The 21,052-nt window shown below is 33.7% G+C and overlaps 1 protein-coding gene and 1 pseudogene across 2 annotated transcripts; both read right to left on the bottom strand.

Annotated features, from left to right (window-relative positions):
• Window positions 1-8,592: 8,592 nt before the first annotated feature.
• Window positions 8,593-14,639, bottom strand: LOC110426303 (NAD(P)-binding Rossmann-fold superfamily protein). Of its 2 annotated transcripts, none has more exons than XM_021441506.1 (4): window positions 14,455-14,639; window positions 14,125-14,296; window positions 10,503-11,334; window positions 8,593-8,973 (listed from the first exon to the last, which is right to left on the bottom strand). In XM_021441506.1, the coding sequence occupies exons 2-4, from the start codon at window positions 14,144-14,146 to the stop codon at window positions 8,808-8,810; spliced, it is 1,020 nt and encodes a 339-aa protein (XP_021297181.1). In that variant the 5' UTR covers window positions 14,147-14,296; window positions 14,455-14,639; the 3' UTR covers window positions 8,593-8,807. The 2 variants fall into 2 exon arrangements, with proteins under 2 accessions (XP_021297181.1, XP_021297182.1); XM_021441507.1 differs by having other exon boundaries at window positions 10,503-11,396; window positions 14,455-14,638.
• A 1,373-nt stretch (window positions 14,640-16,012) lies between these two features.
• Window positions 16,013-21,052, bottom strand: LOC149526526 (uncharacterized; annotated as a pseudogene).

Genomic DNA, 21,052 nt, shown 5'->3' with positions numbered 1-21,052 from the left:
TATTTAGTAGCTAAAGCTGTGTAAGGAGCTGTTAGGTCCTTTGAAATTGTTGGAAAAGTGAGTGGCAGACGATACTCTTTGTAGGATTGATAAAAAGATTGTTCACTTCAGATTCTCAGCTATTTTTGAGTCATACCCGGTACAAGAATCTGGTGAGCTATAAGCATGGGAATTTTGGAGTTTTGAGTGGAATTCCTACAGGAGCAATTTAAACTACATAGGTCATGGCATTAGGCAACCAACCAGGAGATCAATTGTGAATTTTGTTTCTTTTTGGTGAAGGCTGGTAAGAGTGATGGGGTAACAGAAAAGAAACCATTGGCATGTGCAATGACAGAGATTAGGCCAACCAACATGCTGGATGGTCCAGGTGTGTCCTACCAGTGTCAGAAAAGCACTTTGAGAAAGAAAAAAACAAATGGTTAAAATGAGGGAAAAAGGAGATAATTAGCAAAGTGATTAACAATTTCATTGTTATTTTTAGATGAAAGATTTAAATTTATTATTTTAATTACACTGATGGATTAAAATTACCAGCATCTTTGAATAAATCTAGTTTTAATATTTAATGTTTTATTCATTTTAAAAATATTAAAAATTAACGGTAAAGAAATATTTTATAAGGTATAGTTCAGAATATTCTATGGAATATTTTTGTTTTACCGTTTGAACCATTTTTAAACTAAATTAAAAGTATAATGTAAAATTGCATCGGTTCAAATATGAGTGGCAAATTTGATACATCATCCTAAGTAAAGTAATAAATTTACACTTTTTCTTTTACTTTTAAAATTTTAATTTTCCAAACATATGATGATAATTTTTTATAATTATTTTGAAACTTAAACAGTAAAAGATTAAAAAATTTCAAAATCTAAAATATTATATTGCATATGGTTTAGACTACTATAATGTATGTTAATGCTATAAGGTTAGGATACCTTATAAGCAAGTTTGAGACAATATTGGTAATGATTTCACCACTGTATCGAGTTTATATATCACTCTTTTAAGTACCCACTAGGTAAATCTGATTATATTGATTTTATTTAATAATATTAATATTTATTTTTTTATTTTCTTTTTTCCTTCCTTTCCTCAGCCATGGCCGCTTCTTCTTCTTTTTTTCCTTTCTTCCCCTAGCCGTTCCTTTTTCTTGCCTTTCTTTTCTCAGTAGTTCCTGGTTCTGGTCGGTGCTCAACTTGCTCCATAATAGCTCTTTTTTTATGTGGTCGTCAGTGTTCAAGTCGTTGGCTCATTTCCTTGGACTTGACCTAGGTGTTTCAAAGCTTCATGTTGTCACTCTACATCAAAAGGCTTTGTCCTTATCAATTCAAAAGCAGTGAAGGATGGAATGAAACTGGATACTTCAACTGATAGTGTGCATTAGATTTCTCCAAAGAAATTAAAAGCTGCAGCAAATCAAGCCATGGCTACAATGAGAACATTAACCAGTAGCAAAAGACAAGGAGGAAAAAGACTAAGCATTTTAATAATTTTTTATATAATTGGGTTTTTAAACGGATCAAGGTGATTATCGAGTAGTGAGCATACATTAGGGTAATAATCTTCCAAACTATTTAGATAGTTGTAGGGTTTGAGTATTATAGTTATTAATAGGGTTCAGGTTCAGGTACATCAAAATTAACAAGTACTTTACCCATTGACAACCTTAGTTAATGTTAATAAATTGAATTAAATGATAATTAATTTCATAATCTTTCAAGTTTTCTTCATTTTATCGTTGATAGTATAAATAAAATAGCAACAATGCTAATATTGTATAGTTATAAATGGTAAATGTAATAATATGATTTTTTTTAAAAAAAGTAATAATATTATGGAATGATGGTGGATGTGTTTGTTCCATAGAGTTTTTGGAAAAAAAGGTCCAACTTTGCATTTGTGCGGTATCAGTATGAAAGGGGATTGATTTGGCCATTCAACATAGTGATGGAATGTATTTAGTATGAAGAAGGATTATTGTCAAGAAGGCAGTTGCAGAAGATAGATTTAATGTAGTACCTTTGACTGTCCATGCAAAGGTTATGCCTTTAAAGTAAAGTACGTTCAAGGAAGCATTGATAAGGAATAAGGTGGTTAAAGTCGAGCTAGTAGGGTTGTAAGTGAACATGGCGAAGAAGAAAGATAATGGCAAGGATGGTTTAAAAATTTTTATTCCTAGGACAAGCTTGGAGTGGTTGAATAAAAGTATAATTTGAACCATCCAAGAAGGGTGTTATTTGTGTGCTGTGGAAAAAGAGTTGGTAGAGAAAGAAATTGAGGTCTGTGTAAGGTTGGCTGGAAGTCCTAGAATGCTAATAACTTTTACTGATTGAGAGGAGATAGAGGTTTTGTTAGTGGATTATTTTGATTGTTTCAATGAGTGGTTTATGAATTTGGTTCCCTATGATAACTAGAGTACTTGTGTTGGGTTTGGATTGATGAGGGACACATCGATATTTGGCATTTGAATCTCTTCAAGGCTTTACGAGACAATTAGGGAACTTTTGTCTAAGATGGATAAAAAGACGTTAGCCATGAATTGTTTCAATTATGGAATGATCTAGGTGAAAGTTCAGAGTCTTCGAATGATTCCATAGTACACTCAGATTTGAGAAAGGGTAGAGATGTTTGCCATATGAACTACTGTCAAGGAAATGGTTACTATCGCTTCATAACCAGCTTTGAATTCAGCCACCCCATAAGAAGTCCAAGTAGATGAAAGGGAATAGAAAGATGGAGATTAAAGGATGTTTGGATATAGGTGATACGCATGTGGCAAATTTAAAGTTGGCTAACATTGCACTAATGAATAGTTTTAAGAGGAAATTAGATTCTTCAAAATTCAAATTATGAAGTGGTTGGTTCGGATTGTCTTTTTGAATAAGTAATGAGAAGATTAATTGATCAATTAGGGAGTCCTTGTAACTTACAAAAAGATTTGACCTTGTGTTACGGTCAGATGCCAAGTTGGCTTACAAAAAACAACCAACATAAAGAGAAATATACAAAAGATGCTTTCCTATATAGTATCAAAAATCCAATTTCTCAACAACCAGAAAACACAAGTCAAACACTAGTAAGTAGTGAAAGCAAAATACATCCTGTTTCCATTTCTTACTGGCATAAATTTGAAGCAAAAGTCTACAAGTTCATAGTAGACAGAGCAGCATCATTAAGGATAAATATGCATTCGATCACTTACTCTCCCCATCTCAGCCTTAATAAGGTTGTTGGCCATATCTTTGCCCAATCTTAGAATGTGTTTGATTTCTCAACTCAGCAACTTTGAGCTTAATGACCTTAATCTGAGATACAATATTCTGATCCTTCATGGAGCTGTTGTCGGCTTTGAAACCCAAAAGACTGCATTTTTGGAATCACTCTCAAGGATGAGTCCAGGCTTTGAAGTCCAACATAAAGCTGAAAAAAAAACCACTGCCTCTTTAATACCTAAAATTTTAGCTAGATTAGTATTGCCCCTTTAGGCTGACTTGGAGAGCACCATTTTCATTGCCCCAACATCATCACGTAGTACCCCTTTAGACCAATCTCTCCAAGGTAACCATTTGCAACAACATTCATATTAAATTTCAACCACTATTGGGGCGGTGGGGGGCCTTTGCCATAACACCAAGACTTTGTTTGCTATTCTTTTCAGAGAAGCACCAAGTAGTAGAGGGGAGCCTACTTATATAAAAAATGAATAAGTTCTCCTTAAGCCACTTATAATTGACCCACCAAGCTATTGTAATCTTGATGAGCTCATATAACTGCATCATATTCCAAATTTTTCCATAAAAAAACATCTTATTTCTAACCAACCATAAGGACTACACAATAATATAGAAAGACATTTGCTATACCTTCTTCTTACATGGTTCAATGTACATATCGTTCCAAGCCATGAAAAAGATTATGGCATTATCTAGCATACACCCATGAACACTCCATTCAACCATCCAACATCCGTAAATTCTCCATGACTTTGGACAAGTGAAGAAAGGTGGTTGACAGATTCAACATCTTTGTTACAAAAGAGGTAAAGGGTCGAGTCATTTTGGAGAAGGTTTCTTTTGACTAATTCCTTTTAGATTGGGATCTTACCTCTCATGACTCTCCAAATGAAAACCTCCACTTTGGAAAAAGCAAGTTCAGCCTAAATACTTTTCAACATTTCAACATTTCAACATTAACCGCACTAGCACTCAAGATTGTTTAGCAAAAGGAGCTAAAAGAGTAACTTTCACTTGGAGTGTGTTTCCATATAAGCTTGTCTTCAAGTTCCCTATCAAGATAAGCTAGGCTAATACACTCCTTGAATTGTTGCCAAATCTCTAACTCTTAATCAAACATGTCTTTTCTAAGTTGAACATTTCAAACCCACGCATCATTCACCCATAAGCCAAACTCCTTAATCTTGCCAATTTTGTTAATGGTCAATGCATAGATATAGGGAAAAACAAAGCGAAAGATGGTTCCTTTGATCCATTCATCATCCCAAAAATTAATTCAGGCACCACCTTCAACCAATATGCATATACCTGCATATAAAAAAGAAGTAAAGCTCCTCAAAAGGGCAAGTGCACAAGTGATATTTTTCCATATATTAAAAACTCTCTTACCCCCCGAATCATAAAGAATAAGGTTCTAATTACACACCCCCATATTTGGTATCAATAATCAAACGCCATAGACTCTCATTTGAGAATGGCAATGGACCCACTGTAGTCTCGGGCAATACATTTGCTAGCAAGAATGAAGTATTTGGTTCAATGCACATGCTGATCAGAATTGTGCAAACAACATTTGTAGACACCTCGTATGTGTACGAGACTACTCAAATTCAAGTGCATACATTGATGGTGATTGCCATTGTTGTCGGTTAAGGACTGCATGGTATGGTATGTGTGAAGCAGTATAAATCTAATTTAGGTGATGACTATTTTGAACAGCTTGTTCATGTAGATTAACTTTTTTATGTAGTTCCTTAATGGTCACAAACACTACAATTCTCCTCTCATTTCATGGAATACTTGCTAAATTTTCATCGTCCCTAATAATTGTGTGTGAAACCCTTACGACATGACTGAGCAATGCATGTAGCTTGATTTCGTGATTTTGTGAGTTTGCCTCAATAACATCTTTAGCCAGCTTCATCAGACTTGAAAATGACAAATCACTCCTAATAGCCTCCACTCGTGTCTCAACACCCTTGTAAGTATCATTGACCCAATGACCACCGTATATAATCATAAGCTTCACATTTGGCATGTTGCTGAAATTAAACAAAAAATAAATGTTACAATCAATTTATCAAAAATGTGTCATGCAATACCTAAAAATCAATCACTCAATTTCTAAAACTAGGTCATGCAATGCCTAAAATCTAGTCACCTAATGCGTATAACTCAGTCACACAATACTTAAAAATCAATCACACAATGCTTAAAAACCAAATACGTAATGATTGAGTTACACAATGCTTAAAAGTAGTTTCATAATGCCTAAAAATTAGTCATGTAATGCTTACAACCTAGTGACAAAATGCTTCAATCATGTAATGCCTAAGTCACACAATGTCTAAAAAACTAATCACACGATGCCTCAAATTAGTCATACAATACCTAAAACAAGTGGTGTATTACTTAAAACCAATCATGCAATACCAAAAACCTAGTCTCGCAATGCCTAAGTCATACAATGCCTAAAAACCAATGATGCAATGCCTAAAAACCAATGATGCAATGCCTAAAAATTAGAAATGCAATGCCTAATAACTAATTGATTTGCTTGCTCATTGCCATGTTTAAATTGTCAAAGTCGTATAGTGTTCTATTTGACAAATATGTCTAATCAATTTTAATCTCTCAACTTTAGGGTTTTATGAATATAAACCAATAAACCTAAAAACCCAAAACACATGCCTTAATATCATCTTTACTCTTTGGATGGCGATAGAGAGTTGGATGGTGAGATAAACAGTATTTAGCAAGAGAGAGAAATCAGGATTTAATCTTAAAATTTTTGTCTGAAAGGTGCGATAGAGAAAATCGAAATCATTTAATTTGTCTGAAATTGTTTAAAAGGCATTGTTGTCAAATCATGCTAAAAATTAAGTAAAATAATTAATATTATAATGAAGAGCCTTTTTGAATTGGGCTTATGACGAATGTTATTTCTCACAATCTTCTTTTTTAATTATTGCCTAGATGATAAAAATGTTTTAGAAGTTGATAAAAAACAACGGGGAGACTACTAAGGTTGGAAATATGAGAAGTTCGACACTGTGATGGGGTTTAAGAAAATTACAACCAATTATCAAGGATTGGAATAAGAGGCAGTATGGTGAGATTCCTTGCAAAATTGAAAATTTAGAAATTGAGATTTAGGATTCGGAGATGGAATGACAAGACATAAAGAATGAGTTTGATAAACTGGGATAAGGTAATGAGAAAACATGCTAAGCTATGGTCTTTGATTAGAATTAAGGAGTGTAAATGGAAACAACGATCTCGAACTAAGTGGGTTGCGGAGGGAGATAAGAATACCAAATACTTCCATGTGATGGCATCAACAAGGAGGAGATCGACTTACGTGATGAGTATAAAGGTGAACAATGGTTTTATTGAAAAGCCAATGCAAATTAAAAAAGAGGTTGTGAAACATTTTTGCAAATCATACATATTGCTATAAGAAATGTGAAATACACAGATTGAAAATACAGTTAATGGAAGAATTGGAATCTCCGTTTACAGAATTTGAGGTATAGGAAATCATTAAAGAAAATGATAGCAACAAGGCTCTTGGATCAGATGGTTTTAACTTTTAACTTCTTTAAAACATAACGGGTAGTGGTGAATGATATTTATGAATGACTTTTATATGTTTGGGCATCTTGCCCATGATGTGAATGAAAGTTTTACAACCTGGATTCCAAATAACAGGAATCCTAGTACACTTAGAGAATACAAACTTCTTAGTCTTGTGGGTTGTGTTTATAAAAACCATTGCCAAAGTGTTAGCTAACCACCTCAAAAAAGTAATAAGTGAGGTCATAGGGGGTTCTCAGTTTGCTTTTATATCAGGTACACAATTATTAGACTCAACTTTGATAGCGAATGATGAGGTTGATTTAATGCATAAAAATCGAGAGGAAAGACTAATGTTGAAATTTGATTTTGAGAAGGCGCATGCATGACAACGTGTGTTGGGGATTTTCTCGATTTTACTATGGGAAAGATGGGTTTTGGAAATAGGTAGTGAAAATGGATTATGGAGTGTGCGTTGTTAGCTTTTGTTTATATGCTTGTGAATAGGACACCTACCAAGCCAATTAAATTGCAAAAGGGGCGAAGGCAAGCTCTTTAACATGGCAGTTGAGATGTTTAGTTGTATGATGGGAAAGGCAAACAAGAACAAGATTTGCATTAGCATTGCAATTGGCGATCTTCGGCTGCAAATCACTCATTTACAGTTTGTGAATGATACTTTAATGTTTTACCAACTGAACATTGAAGAATTGCTGAATATGAAGAGAGTTTTATGTTGTTTTCAAATTAAATCTGGATTAAAGATAAAGTACTGGGTAATTGGATTGCAAGGATTCACTATAAAGTAGGAACTCCACCAACTACCTACTTGGGATTACCAGTTGAAATCTACTAACCATCACTAAAAATTTGGAGGCCATTGATTGAGGGTGTGGAAGCAAAATTGAAGGGTTGGAAGTCTAAGTTGTTATCATGCAAAGGCAGAGTTACACTATTAAAGTCAATAATCTATAACGTACATATCTTCTTCATGTCTTTGTTCAAGGTGCTTTTTGAGATTAAGAACGAATTGGAGTGGATTCAAAGAAGATTCCTTTGGACGGGTACCAATACCAATAAAGGGGTGCAATATGTAAATTGGGATAATGTGTGAAATGCTAAAAAGATGGAGGTTTGGGAATTATTGATTTAAGAAACAAAGAACATAGGCCTTTTGACCAAATGATTATGGAGATATGGGTATGAGCCAGAGAACTTATGGAGACACGTTGTGGCAATGAAGAATCACTATGAATCACGTGCACTGATACTTAATGAAACTTGTAACTGCTCAAATGCATGGAAAAACAACATATCTCCGTTAATGCCTACTGATAAATTCTTTTTCCAGTTAATAGCTAACATGGGAGTTATTATGGGTGATGGAAAATCGATATCATTTGGGCATGATGTATGGTTAGAAGACATGATCCTAAAAAGAGAGTTTCCAAGATTGTTTACGTTGGCAGTTCATGAAGAAAGGAGAGCATGTGAGCATGGAGCTTGGACTGATAATGGGTGGCAATGGAAATTTGAGCTCAAAAGACAAAAGTATTTTGATGGGAATTCGAACAGTGGATAAGATTATGGAGCTTTCTCCAAGAATACACATTGGAAAAGGGGTTAAAGGAGGAGTTATATGGAAAGCTACCTCAGTGGTAAGTTCTCTCTAAATCTTTTCGTCAAATAGCAGTCTGGATGCAAATGGAGCTGTGATGCCGAGGTAACCTAGTCCAAATAAGAGTTCTACTTTAATTTGAAGTTTGGGAGTTAAAGCAATTCAGAATAGGACTCTTCCACCCTAGAATCCGAACAATATAGGATTTCCTTCTCCTGATTTACAGAAGGTTAATGTCAGATAAATCAAAGTACGTATCCATGACCTTCAGGCACAAGTCTTGTTATTTCATCCAAGCTTACTGACAGTTCAATAAACACAACCAATTATTGAAAAACTTTTAACTATAAGAAATAACAGAACACACTTAATTTCTAAGACTGTAACATCTGCGGCGGCTTCAGGAAACCTTTGGCTTGCATACTCTCCACAGCCTCACGGACAGCTTCTTCGACTGGGGTGAAGACTAGACCCAGCTTCATTAATCTCTTGGCTGCATCTTTGCATGAAACTAAGCCTGGTTGTGTTTCCCCAGTAAACCTGAATATGTTAACTATGTTAAATTTGAACCACAATACAACAGATAAAGAATACATATCATTTATAAAACACAAGACAACCTGGCAAGAACCGAAAAGGACAACAGTCCTAAATAAGATATTTGTTAATCTTGAAATGAGCTGATGATAACAATGATGAGTCTTCTATTTTCAATTTCTTTTCAAGGGATTATCATTTATGCTTTGTGAAAAGAAGAAAATCAAGGTTCTCATGTTCCCTTGATCTTAGAACAATGAGGTTTATGAAATCATTTCCCTCAAACTAATGGATTTATCATAAAACAAGAGATGATACGTAATCTAAGCTAATTTATTTTTAAAATGCAGCAACTAGAATTTGGATGATTAATTTATCTAGGGACTTTCAGTAAAGGCCTGTAGAGAGTAGGCAAAAAGTAATCACTGATTAGGTACATATAGAGCATCTTAAAACTTAAGGGATGTGATGCATTTTCCATTGATCACAAGCAGTAAAACTAACAAAAGTGACATGCTACTAAGTCTAAGACGAAACCCTCAGCAACATTGATGGCCTTATTCTCCAAACTTTAGGTCACTATATCAGATAAGTTTCCTGAACAAGTATAAATTGGGAATATGATTATCTGCCTGTGTGAGCCACATGTGGATGCTGCCTAAAGGTTCAAGATAGTGAGACAACCCCAACCTGTATATTAAGTGAAAACAAGTAAATGACTTACAAAAGCTTAAATCCTAATACCGTTTATTCTAAATTACCACAAAAGTGAATTTTGAAAAAGAATGTGAAGTGGTGCGTATCAACCAATTATGCAAAACCTTACATCATGTATGCATGTGAAGCTTAAATTGGACATAGTTCGCAAAGCATATGAAATCATAAAGCTTGATTGGACCAAGCATAAAGCATCTGATAAAGATGCAAATTGCACACAATGATAGAAATGATAAAATTTATATAAAGAATCTTCTGCCATCAAGAACCAAGTTAACTTCGAGACCATTAAAGAGCTTTAAAGGAGGTAATAAGTTAACTTCAAGTCCAACTTTACACCACAGGAAGTGTAAATTTGTTATCAACAGTTACCAAATCAATTTCTTCCTGCTGCCAACCAACAATTCTCAGTATCTTTATCCCATAATTGCATATATTAACGGCAGAGAGCAAGCAGAATTATCACCAAAACAACATGATGTCAGTCGCTATAAATTATGAGGTAAAACAACAAACGTTTTGACATATATTTTCTCTCCAAAAGAGCAGTTGCCAACAGTTTCACCAAGCCCGTGTAGATTAAGTCAAGAACAAATTATGATTTTTTATCATGATCACAGAGAAAAAACAGATAGGTTACAGTAAGTTAAATAACGGCACTGATCCTAGATTTGTGATTTTAACTATCACACATGATCATTGCCCCGCCATTATGCTTTTCACTGTAATATTTTCCTAATAAAAGGAAATGTCAGCTACCAAACCCTGCATTATATATGTATGTATGAGAGAGCAAGAGAGAGAGGGAGCAAAACCTGTGGACAGGATAGTGAGGGAAGAGTTGGGAGACGGTTTGAGCAAAATGAGCAAACTGATAGATGCCGTTAGTGCAAAGATATCTACCAGAAGCAGCGGGAGCATTGAACAGCAATATTTGTGCCTTGGCCACATCTCTAACATGCACTGCTCCCAACCAGTGATGCTCCTGGGTATCTTGGGAGCCCTGCAACAACTGTTGTAGCACTGCACTGCTGGCATTCAAGCTTGCTTGCAGGAGAGGGCCAAGACATGTGGCTGGATTGACCGCCACTACATCCATTCCATGCTTTTCAGCATATTCCCATGCCGCTTTCTCAGCCAGCGTCTTTGACACCGGATACCATTTCTGTCGACTCTTGCAGTATTCCAGGTCTGTCCAGGATGACTCATCAAAGGATCCTTTCGTTTCAGGATCCCAATTGGGGTTAGGCACAATTGCCGATATAGAGGAAGTCAGCACCACGCGCCTGACCTTGGCCGTTCTGGCGGCCTCCAGCACGTTCAGTGTGCCCTGCACGGCTGGCATCACCAGCTCCCTGTCAGGGTCTTTGGGATCCTCCAGACTGCAGGGAGAGGCAACGTGGAACACACCCTGGCATCCCTCCACTGCCTTGAGGATGGAGGTGTAGTCCAAGATGTCAGCCTCGTAGACCTCCAGCCGCACGTTTGGGGAAGTGGCGCCAGGAAGAGAGAACAGATGTGAGGCGTCTGACCCTGGATAAATCGATGCGTGGATCCTGGTGTAGCCGTCTTCAAGGAGGGTGCGGACCAGCCATGAACCTATGAAACCGTTGGCTCCGGTCACGCACACTGCTTCCTTTGCGTTTGCTGCAACCATATTTGTTTTTCCTCGTAAAGAAGATTGAGTGGTGCTTCAATCGATCTCCTTACTTATAGATTTTTAAAAGCGACAGATTAAATTGGATTGGAATTATCCAAATCAAGATAACTCTAACTATTTTTTGAGTTGGTAGTAATTTTCGCAGATAATTCGCGTAGGTAGAGAGGTTGAAACGGACAGGACTGGATTATGTATCTTCATTTTGATTTTTTTAATTTAATTTTTTTTTTGGATAATGCCATCTAATCCATTCTTTTTTTTAAAAAAAAAAAAATCAACTATTTCAAATATAAATTTGTGTATTTAACAGTTAATATTTACTGAGCTAAAAAGTATAAACTTATATCTAAGGTAAAGATTTGACACATCATACAATAAAATAAAATTCCTAATCAGATTTATTCCTCTTACTCAAGTTGATTTTGGGGTTTGTTTTTTTTTTTTTTCCATTCAACAAATAACACAAGCAATCAAGTATTGAAGCAACATCTTCCTTAATCCCTCCTCCTCCAATATTGTTAATGGGTTTACAATAATCTTGAAGTCAATTAAATGAACTTTGCATTTTGCCTTGACTTCTTCAAATCCTTGATAGAACAAAATCGAAAAAACAAAATAACAAGACTCCAGAAAAATGTGGGGAGAGTTAGAATGAATATAGGTGAAGGAGAAACCCTTTCTCAAGTTGATTTTGTTTTCCTTCCCTTTTCCCATCCAACAATACAAGCATCATTTTGTTTTTAATACAAACAAATAATTAATTTATGGATTTTTAATAGAATTTATGGATTGTTTGGTCATTTAATAAAAAAAATAATTTTAATAACTAAATATAGATTAAAAAGTTAAAAGAAAATGCTAAAAAACTAAAAAAATGAAGCTGAAAAGTAATTCAGAAGCAAAATCTGAAAAAATCTAAACCACTTTTTTCTTCCTTCTCTACGTTAATAAAAAAAAAATCCAAAAAAATAGCCTAACGTTGCACCGTTTTACCCAAAAATAAAGGACAAGCAAATGTTGCCCAGCACGACACCTAATAACTAAAAATTCAAAAAAAATAAAAATAAAAACAGCAAGACACCATTTAATTAAAATCTATAATTATATATAAAAGAAAGTCTTTTAAGGCTTTATCTTCGTGTCACGTGGAGCTTTAGCAAATGGACACGTTGGAGGATGGATGTGTGGTATATTTTTTTTACTTGTGAGCTTTCGGGTTTTAGAAATTTCTGTCCTTTGATGACACTGACGAAGGCATTTCCATATTTATGACTTTCGTGTGTTTTAGCATTTTCGGTGTTTTATTAACCTTAATGTAATCCTAATTCTTTATTCTAGGTTTTGTAAGAATGGAATTTTATTATTACAACATTTATCACTCGATTTCAAAATTTTGTTTTTGTTATTTTATTTTAAAACCAAGGATTACATTAAGGTTAGCATGCATTTATATTTCAGTCAAATTTGTTTCTTTTTATCAATTGATTTCAATTTAAATACTCACATATACTACAAAAACAATTAGTTTGATTGCTAAAAGTTATTATTCATTTGACCTGAAAAAAAGAAAAAGAATAATTAGCTCAATCGTAGGTATTCAAAAATCAAATCAAATTCTTTCCTTTTCAATAAAAAAAATTCTTAATTAAATTTTCAATATTATTTATTTTGCAACATAATACGATAAAAGAAAATTCATATTCTGATGAATAACAACTTAAAATATATAATGGTGTGTATCTTAATAAATTCGAATACAACTTTATGCAAATTATAATCATACTAATTATTGTGATACCACGTCTCATATTAAATGTGAATATAATTACTAAGACTTATATGATGATCTAAGTTCATTACTACTAATAACTTGAGTTTAAACTTTTAAAAGCCACGTAGTTTAAACTTAAAAAGTTGTTAAAGTCAGTAATACTTGGACTTGAGTTATTACAAATGGTCTTAGAGTATATGCTAGTATGATATAAACTTTGTTAAAAATGATTACAGAGCATGCGTTAGTCTGATGTGAGCTTTCATAATACACCGATAAGATTTTGATAAGACATCAAAAATTTGAGTTGATGAGATTGTATGGTGAAATTTTGATCTTGTGAAATGTACCTTGATTGTGATATATGACCTTAATGAGGATATTATTGTGATATGTAGCTTTAACGAGAATATTAAGGATTTGAGTGAATGAAATTGTGATACCATATCTACATCATATGTGAATGATCCATCATTATTAACAATTTGAACTTAAGTTTTGAAAAAGTCGCGTGATTTAGGCTTGAAATGTTTACCTTAATTTCAACTTCTTTTTTTTTCAGTTAATAATTAACACTATCATTCTTTTTCTCAAAATTCTGATAAAAAAAGTTACCAAATTCCATTGGAAAAAACCTACCATATTTTCAATTATTTTAATGTAAATCCGTCGGCACTGTCATTCTTTTTTCTCAAAATTCTGATGGAAAAAGTTACAAAATTCCATCGACAAAAGCTACCATATTTTCAATTATTTTAATGTAAATTCGTCGGAAAAGACAAAAATTACCAATGAAAATTTCCTAACCAGTTTAACAAATTAAAAGCAGAAAGAAATGAAAAAAAAAAAAAATCTACAGCAACCAAATAAGCCCAATTTGTGTCTTCCTAGCCGCAGCTAGAAAGCATTTTTTTCCTTATCTTTTCTTGTAATCCCTCTATTATTAGATTGAAATAAAAACATGGCTAAATGTAACAATTGCAAACAGGGGAAGAAGAGAGCTTACCAAGATAGTTACTGGAAATCATCGAAAGATGCAAAGAACAATGGGACTTTTCCTCGAGGCAAATGACTATGTATGAGCGGAAAGAAGAAACACTCTAAAACTGTCCGAGAGATATTCAATTCCAGATGGACTTTTGAATCAATTTTTGAATAGTTTAGTTCATCAATATCACCTTCAAAGGATAAACTCAACACCTTAAACAACTTCCGAAACCTTAAAATCATTTTAGGTGTAATTCTAATTTACATAGAATAGATCTAAACTAAAACAGAGAAAAGGAGCATGAAAATAAACACGAGAAAAATGTGTTGCGTTCATTGAGTCACTGACCTTTTACGGTATTTTCCAAAAGAAGCAGAGAAGCAGAGGATGAGTGCGCTTTGCCGAGGTCACCAACCGTCAGCAAGGGACGGCAAGGGGTGGGGGCAGAGCCTAGGGCCGGGAAGATTGAAAATTTGGGGAAAGCTTTGGGAAAAAGTTGAGCAATTTAGTATTTGATTTGTGCTTCCTATTACAAAGAATTTAGTTTCTATATTTAAATCAGGGAACCGTTGGCTGATGTTTGGAGTGCTTTTCTTCTATGCCCGAGTTTGGGTCCTACCACAATCAGAATTTTGCATATGGACCCTTTTATATTATATTATTTAATGAACATTTAGTCTTAAAATACTTATAACAAGCTTTACTATATAAACTATAATATAAAATAACATTTACAGATAATAACAATATATTATATAATAATTAATGTTATAAAATATATAATACTATTTTGTTGTTTATATAATATATTGTTTATTAGTTATTAAATAAATATATTATTTTGTTAAATATAAATTACTTAAATATAAATATATATGTTATATATTTATATTATATAGTATATCAACTTAATATATGTTATATAGTTTGTATATATAATAACTACTAAACTATATATCATATAAACAATACAACTAATAAAGTTACTAAGTATATAATCGTATAATTAAAATTTATTATAAGTTATAGAATTGTTTTTATGTAAATTATATATATATATATATTACAATTAGTCGATATATATAATTATACAATCAATGGCAGATTTAGGATGTTAATTAAGGGGAGTTACCATGTTAATAAAAAAAATCACAAATAAACGAGATGTAAAATTATGATGAATATATATACCAAAAATACGATGCTCTTCAAATTAATTTCTAATGTTTACAAATTACAAAATCGTTCTTCAATACTTCATGTCTTGAAACCTTTTCATAATTGCTTCATTGCCAATAGTTTCAAAAACATCCATTTCAATATGCGTCACTAAACAATCATTCAACCAAACATCTTCCATTCGGTTATGGAGTATACTTTTAATGAGATTCATAGCAAAAAATGCTCTTTCAATTGACAAGACTAATGCCAACTTCACCAACATATAAACCAAAGGAAACCCAATATTATTTTGCTTTTGAACCATCTTTCAAGCAAAATCAGGAACTCCTTTTAGATCATCAAAGTTAGCATTACTTCACATATTTGCAATATAATTATAAAGTCAATCATCAAGTGCCAAGAGATGTACATCATCAAATTCCAACGGATAAAACTTCGCAAGTTGAATCAATTTTTGTTTGTCAAAAGTAAAGAAGGAATGGCTTGGATCAAGACAAGTTATGCATGAAAGCAACTCCGTATTAACATTATCAAAATGGTCATTCGGCTTTTGAAGATGAAAGCCAACCACAATGTAAAGTAACTTAACCTTAAAGTGGTGAAGCTTTGTGGATTTTTCAACTTTACGTTGTGATCTCACATAGTGCACAAAGAAAGCATCCATGTCTGGAAGATTAATCTCATGCTTATCACAAAAATTACAAATTTTTACGAATAAATCATTCTAACCATCTTCTCTAAATTCTTGTAACCTTTTCTTGGCTACATTGACTAAACTCATAGCATTTGGAAGGTCTTGGTCTTTGCTTTGTAATGCTTGTGATAAATCGTTTGTGATTTCCAACATTTTTTCATTAAGTGTAATAGGAATACAAATTCAAAATCATTCATTTTTTTAATGAGTCTGCTTATTTTACCCTTGTTATCAAAAAATACCGACATATCTTTTATAGTCTCAAGCACATCAAGTGTTGGAGAAAACAAAGAAATCATACTAAGAATTGTACCATAATGTGAACCCTAATGTGTGTCTCTAGGTCATTTTAAAGTTGCTTTTTGATTCAAACCTCTTCTAGTTACCATATTACCTTGAGAAATTTCTTCAACTATTTTTTCAATTTGTTTCATCCAAAATAGCTCCTTCCTTTTGCAAGAAGCCCCAACAAAATTTGTTAAGGCTACCAAATAATCAAAGAATGAACTAAGCTTCTCATGCTTTCTTGCAATTGATACAAGTGTCAATTGAAGTTGTTGAGCAAAATTCTCACCCAATATCAAACTCTTAAGATCGCTAACATTTTTGTAACACCCCGTATCCTCGTATAAGAGTCAATATGATCTCATCGATAAGACGAAGGGTTGATGGATGTAAATCTAAGTGCGAAAGAGCACTGATAGGTGAAAGGAATATGTTGGAATAAAATATTTTGTACGTGAGAAAATGATAATTAAATAATAATATTTTACCAAGAATGAATTAATGAGAAAAAAAAGCAATTCTAAAGTGAACCAGGGCAAAGTGAGACATTTTGGGTCTCGACGAGACAAGTTGAAAAATTTAAAATAAAATAATATTAAAATATTAATATTTTATGTGTGGTTGAAGTTAGTCATGAAGAAGAAGTATATGACTAATCTATGTGGGGGAGAAGAAGTAGGAATGAATTTTGAAGAAAAACGACGTTAGTGGGCCTACATGCCTTTATTAAATAGAGTACGAGCGAGTAAGTATAAATTTAAATATTATGGTGACAACTTGATTAGGTCCAAACCTTATAATATATTTGTACACATGTAAAGGAAGGAAAATAGAAGAAAATTGGAGTTTAAAACATGTTGGAAGGACTGAATTATAAAGATGAAAAGTTTAGAGGGTCACACGGTAAATAAAGAAAAGTTTGAGGACTTAAGTGCAATTTACAATATTTGAAGTTAAAATGAATATTTACTAACCAAGGAAGGTTAAATTATGAGGAGTATGATATATACATGTAAAAGTTACTATTACATGCAAACTATCGTGTGCTTAAAAAAGAGAACTTAGTGGGGAATATGTGGTACTCTCACCATGTGAAGAAAAAGGGAAAGATAAATTTTAAGATTATTTGCATGTAATTTGATTGGTGCATTTGGTGGTCAAATGAGGAAAGTGAAATGTGGGTTGCATGAGACTTGATTAGTTGGATAAATGGCCAAATAAAATATAAAGGAAAGTTGTGCATGAAATGTAATTGGAAGAAATGGGTGGCAAAGGAAATAAAAATAAAAGTAAGAAAATAATGTGGCAAATGGAAGGCAATTAGGATAGATTTTGGACCAATGAGAAAAAGAGATAATGTGTGCATGAAATGTGAGTGGAGAGTGAGTTAGTCCAATGAGAATAAGGAACAAATAAAGGAATGAAAAGGAAAAAGAATAGAATAAAGAAACCAAGAAAAATAAAAGTGAAAAAGATATAGAAAATGGGTGTAACGGGTGGACAACTTTTCAAGGCTTTTGCCTTGTGCTTTTGTCACAAAAAGGGAGAAGAAAACATGCCAAAAAGGCATGAAGCTTTGGGCAATCCACCCATAGAGAAAATAAAGAGAAAAAGGAAAGAAAACAACATGAAAAGCAAATGACCTTGGGCAATCCGCCAATAGAGAACAAAATGGAGACACCAAAGGCATTTTCAAGTCTTTTGCTTTAAGAGATCTGTCCACTACCAAGAAAAAGAGAAAGGAGAAGAAAGAAGGAAGAAGGAAAGGAAGAAAGGAAGGAGAGAAAGGGAGAAAGGGGAAGAAGAAAAAGGAAAGGGAGGGTTTGGCTTAGTGAACCCTAGGCAAGGTAAGTGATGAGATCTTCATCCTTCATGACATGCATGCATTGTAAATCAAGTTTAAAGTGTGCTTTGGTTTGTGGTAGCAAGAACCTACACGGATTCAAAGGACCCAAGGCATGCATGCAAGTAGACCTTAGAATCCATGGTGATTTGGGAGCTAAATGAACAATGGGTAAGTGTTTTAGTTTTGAAATCATAAGTGAAAAGGAAAAATGAGATGTATATTGATTGATTATTTTTGTGGCAGCAAAGGTAATCTTAGAAGTGAAGAAGTTGTGAATCACATTTGGGAAATTCAATCTTAAACTAAGAGGTAAGCATGCAAAGTGACTATATTGAGTGGTATAAACTCGGGTTGGTTAAAATGTATAGATTGTGTGGTAAATGTTGTGAGTAATTGCTGATAAAACTATGAAATTTAGTTAAAGATTGTTAGTTGATATGCTGCCATTTATGAGTATAATTAAATAAATTGGGTTTGAATGGATGCTAGGAAGAGTATAGAAGCAAAGTTGCCGTGGTGGTGTGCCGGATAAAGTAACGAGAGATCGGCAAGTAGAAATTAGCTAGATACACGCTTAAGTCATAGAGACGTAGTGTCCTACTATTGTGAGGTGAGTTGGGGGTGTCGATTTTTAAAATCTCTGTATTATATATTGATTTACGTTAATAAATGTGATTGGTTTTCTTAAAAGCATTTGTGGATAGTATGAGCTGTTAGCCTTGATAGGCAATTTTGAATGGATTTATAATAATTTATATATTGCTATTGTGGAAAGCATGAGCTGGTAGAAACCACAGGAAGTTTGTGAATTCTAGTATTTTTAAAGTGATTTGGATATACCTATAGATAAGTTATACGCGTAAAGAGTTTTAGAAACCGGGAAACAAGCATTTCACAATGTTTGCATCAAAATCTATGCCTTGTATTCTTTTGTTTGATATGCATAGCTAATGCATTTATTAAACGATTTTGAATGCAAGTTTTAAGCTTCGGTTTTAGTCCGATTTGTATATAAATATTTGCACTATGCCATTTAGCTTGAAAAGTAATTTCAAAGGGGTTATCAAACCGTGATTTGAAAGGATTTAAAAGGAAAAGCCTTGTAAAACTTGATTTGGTTTTAAAAATGGTTTTGATAAACCGAGAGCGTCCAGAGTAGGTCGACTATCACTTCGATTAAGTGTAACCCTTGTGCACAAGTGAGCTCTAGCTAGAGAATTTTTGAGTTGCCAATGGGCTGTTAGACGTGGCTGGGGCCATAGTCTGTGATTTACGTGGCAAGGCCACGAGTTGTTAAATGTGGCTAGGCCACTTGTGATATTCGCAGTTGTGACTGTTTGGTTTCTCTAATGTCGACCAACATCATCGAGACTGCCATGGCTATGGGGATCCGGTGGAGCAGAGCTCCTAGATGTTATTACGTGGTACTGGATCCACGAGTGAGTACTATACTTACCTACTCGAGAGCTTTGTGAGTTTTTGACTTGATAAATACTCACCTCCCTGATCTGATCGAAGTTGTTTCAATGGCCTGCCTAGTTGCCTTTCAACTTCAACTCTGAACTCTTTGAACTTTTCAAAGGATTCACTTTTTTTTTGCATTAAATACAAAAATCCATGTCTCGAGTATCATCAATAAAGTTTTGAAATATTCATAACCTCCTCTAGCTTCTAAGTTCATTGGTCCACACACATTTGTGTGCACCAAGTCTAGAACGTTTGGCATTTTGTTACCTTTTGCCTTGATAAGCCCTTTAGTCATTTTAGCTTCAATACAAGACTCACACACTGGTAAAGGACCCTCAACCATGTCTGGTAGAGTGCGATCCTTTATAAGCCTATTGAGTCTATTTTGATTGATATGGCCTAAATGTAGATGCCAAAAATAATTTTGATTTATACTAGATTCTTTGACTGTTTCAGTTTTAAATCGTATTACTTTTACAGCATTTGCAAAATAAGTCATAGGCTCAAGGAAATAAAGATTATATCTTACAATTCCAGAACAAATAATATCTTTATTCAAATAAATAGTGAGTGTCTCACTAAAATAAACTGAATATTCAGACTTTATTAGACAAAAGACAAAAATCAAATTTTTATAAATCTCTAGAATGTAATAAACATTTTCCCAAACTAAGCTATGACCATAAGAAGATTGAAGAATAGTGGCTCCCACTACTAATGCTGAAACGAAGGTGCCATTTGCCATCCTCATCCGAAACTACCCTTTACTTAGTTTCCTCTTTTGTTGAAACCCCTTTAAAGAATTACAAACATAGTTAGTGGCTTCAGAATCTACTATCCAAGTATCTGTAGAATCAACCACTAAACAGGCTTCTAACATATTTAGAAAACCCATACCTTGTTTATTCTTCTAGATTTCTTCAAGGTAGACCTTGCAATTTCGCTTTCAATGTCCTTTCACACCACAATGGAAACATTTTCCTTTGGCGTTATCTCTTGAAGCAGTCTTTTTCTTGATGGGCTTTTTCTTTGCACCCACTGAGTCCTTAGAAATCTTTTCATTTCCAACTATCTTCTTTTTACCCTTGGGTTTTGGCTTAGAAGTGGAAATTACATGTGTTTCAAGCTTCTTTTTTTTTCAAATCAAGAAACTCTTCCAAATTTTGAAGATCATTCATTAGCCCACATAGGGTGTAATCCCTAGTGTGTAGTTCATATTCCAATTTGAATTGTGAAAATGATGAATTCAAGCTATTAATGATCATTGATATTTGTGTTTCCACATCTATCTCAATACCATTTAGTTCTACCTCATTGAGACAAAAGATAACTTTCAGCATGTAATCTTTAACCAGCTCCCTAAGTTTCTGTTTAAGGTCCTTAAAAGCATTGATTGCTTTCACCTTAACAGATCTAGTTTTCGTGCTAAACATCTCATGTAGGTGCAACATTATGTCAGCAGCATTACCCAT

The sequence above is a fragment of the Theobroma umbraticum genome, unplaced genomic scaffold (genome assembly GCF_002168275.2).
Source record: "Theobroma umbraticum cultivar Fairchild unplaced genomic scaffold, ASM216827v3 scaffold_55.0, whole genome shotgun sequence".
Lineage (NCBI taxonomy): Eukaryota > Viridiplantae > Streptophyta > Magnoliopsida > Malvales > Malvaceae > Theobroma > Theobroma umbraticum.
This window is presented reverse-complemented; position numbering and strand designations above follow the sequence as displayed.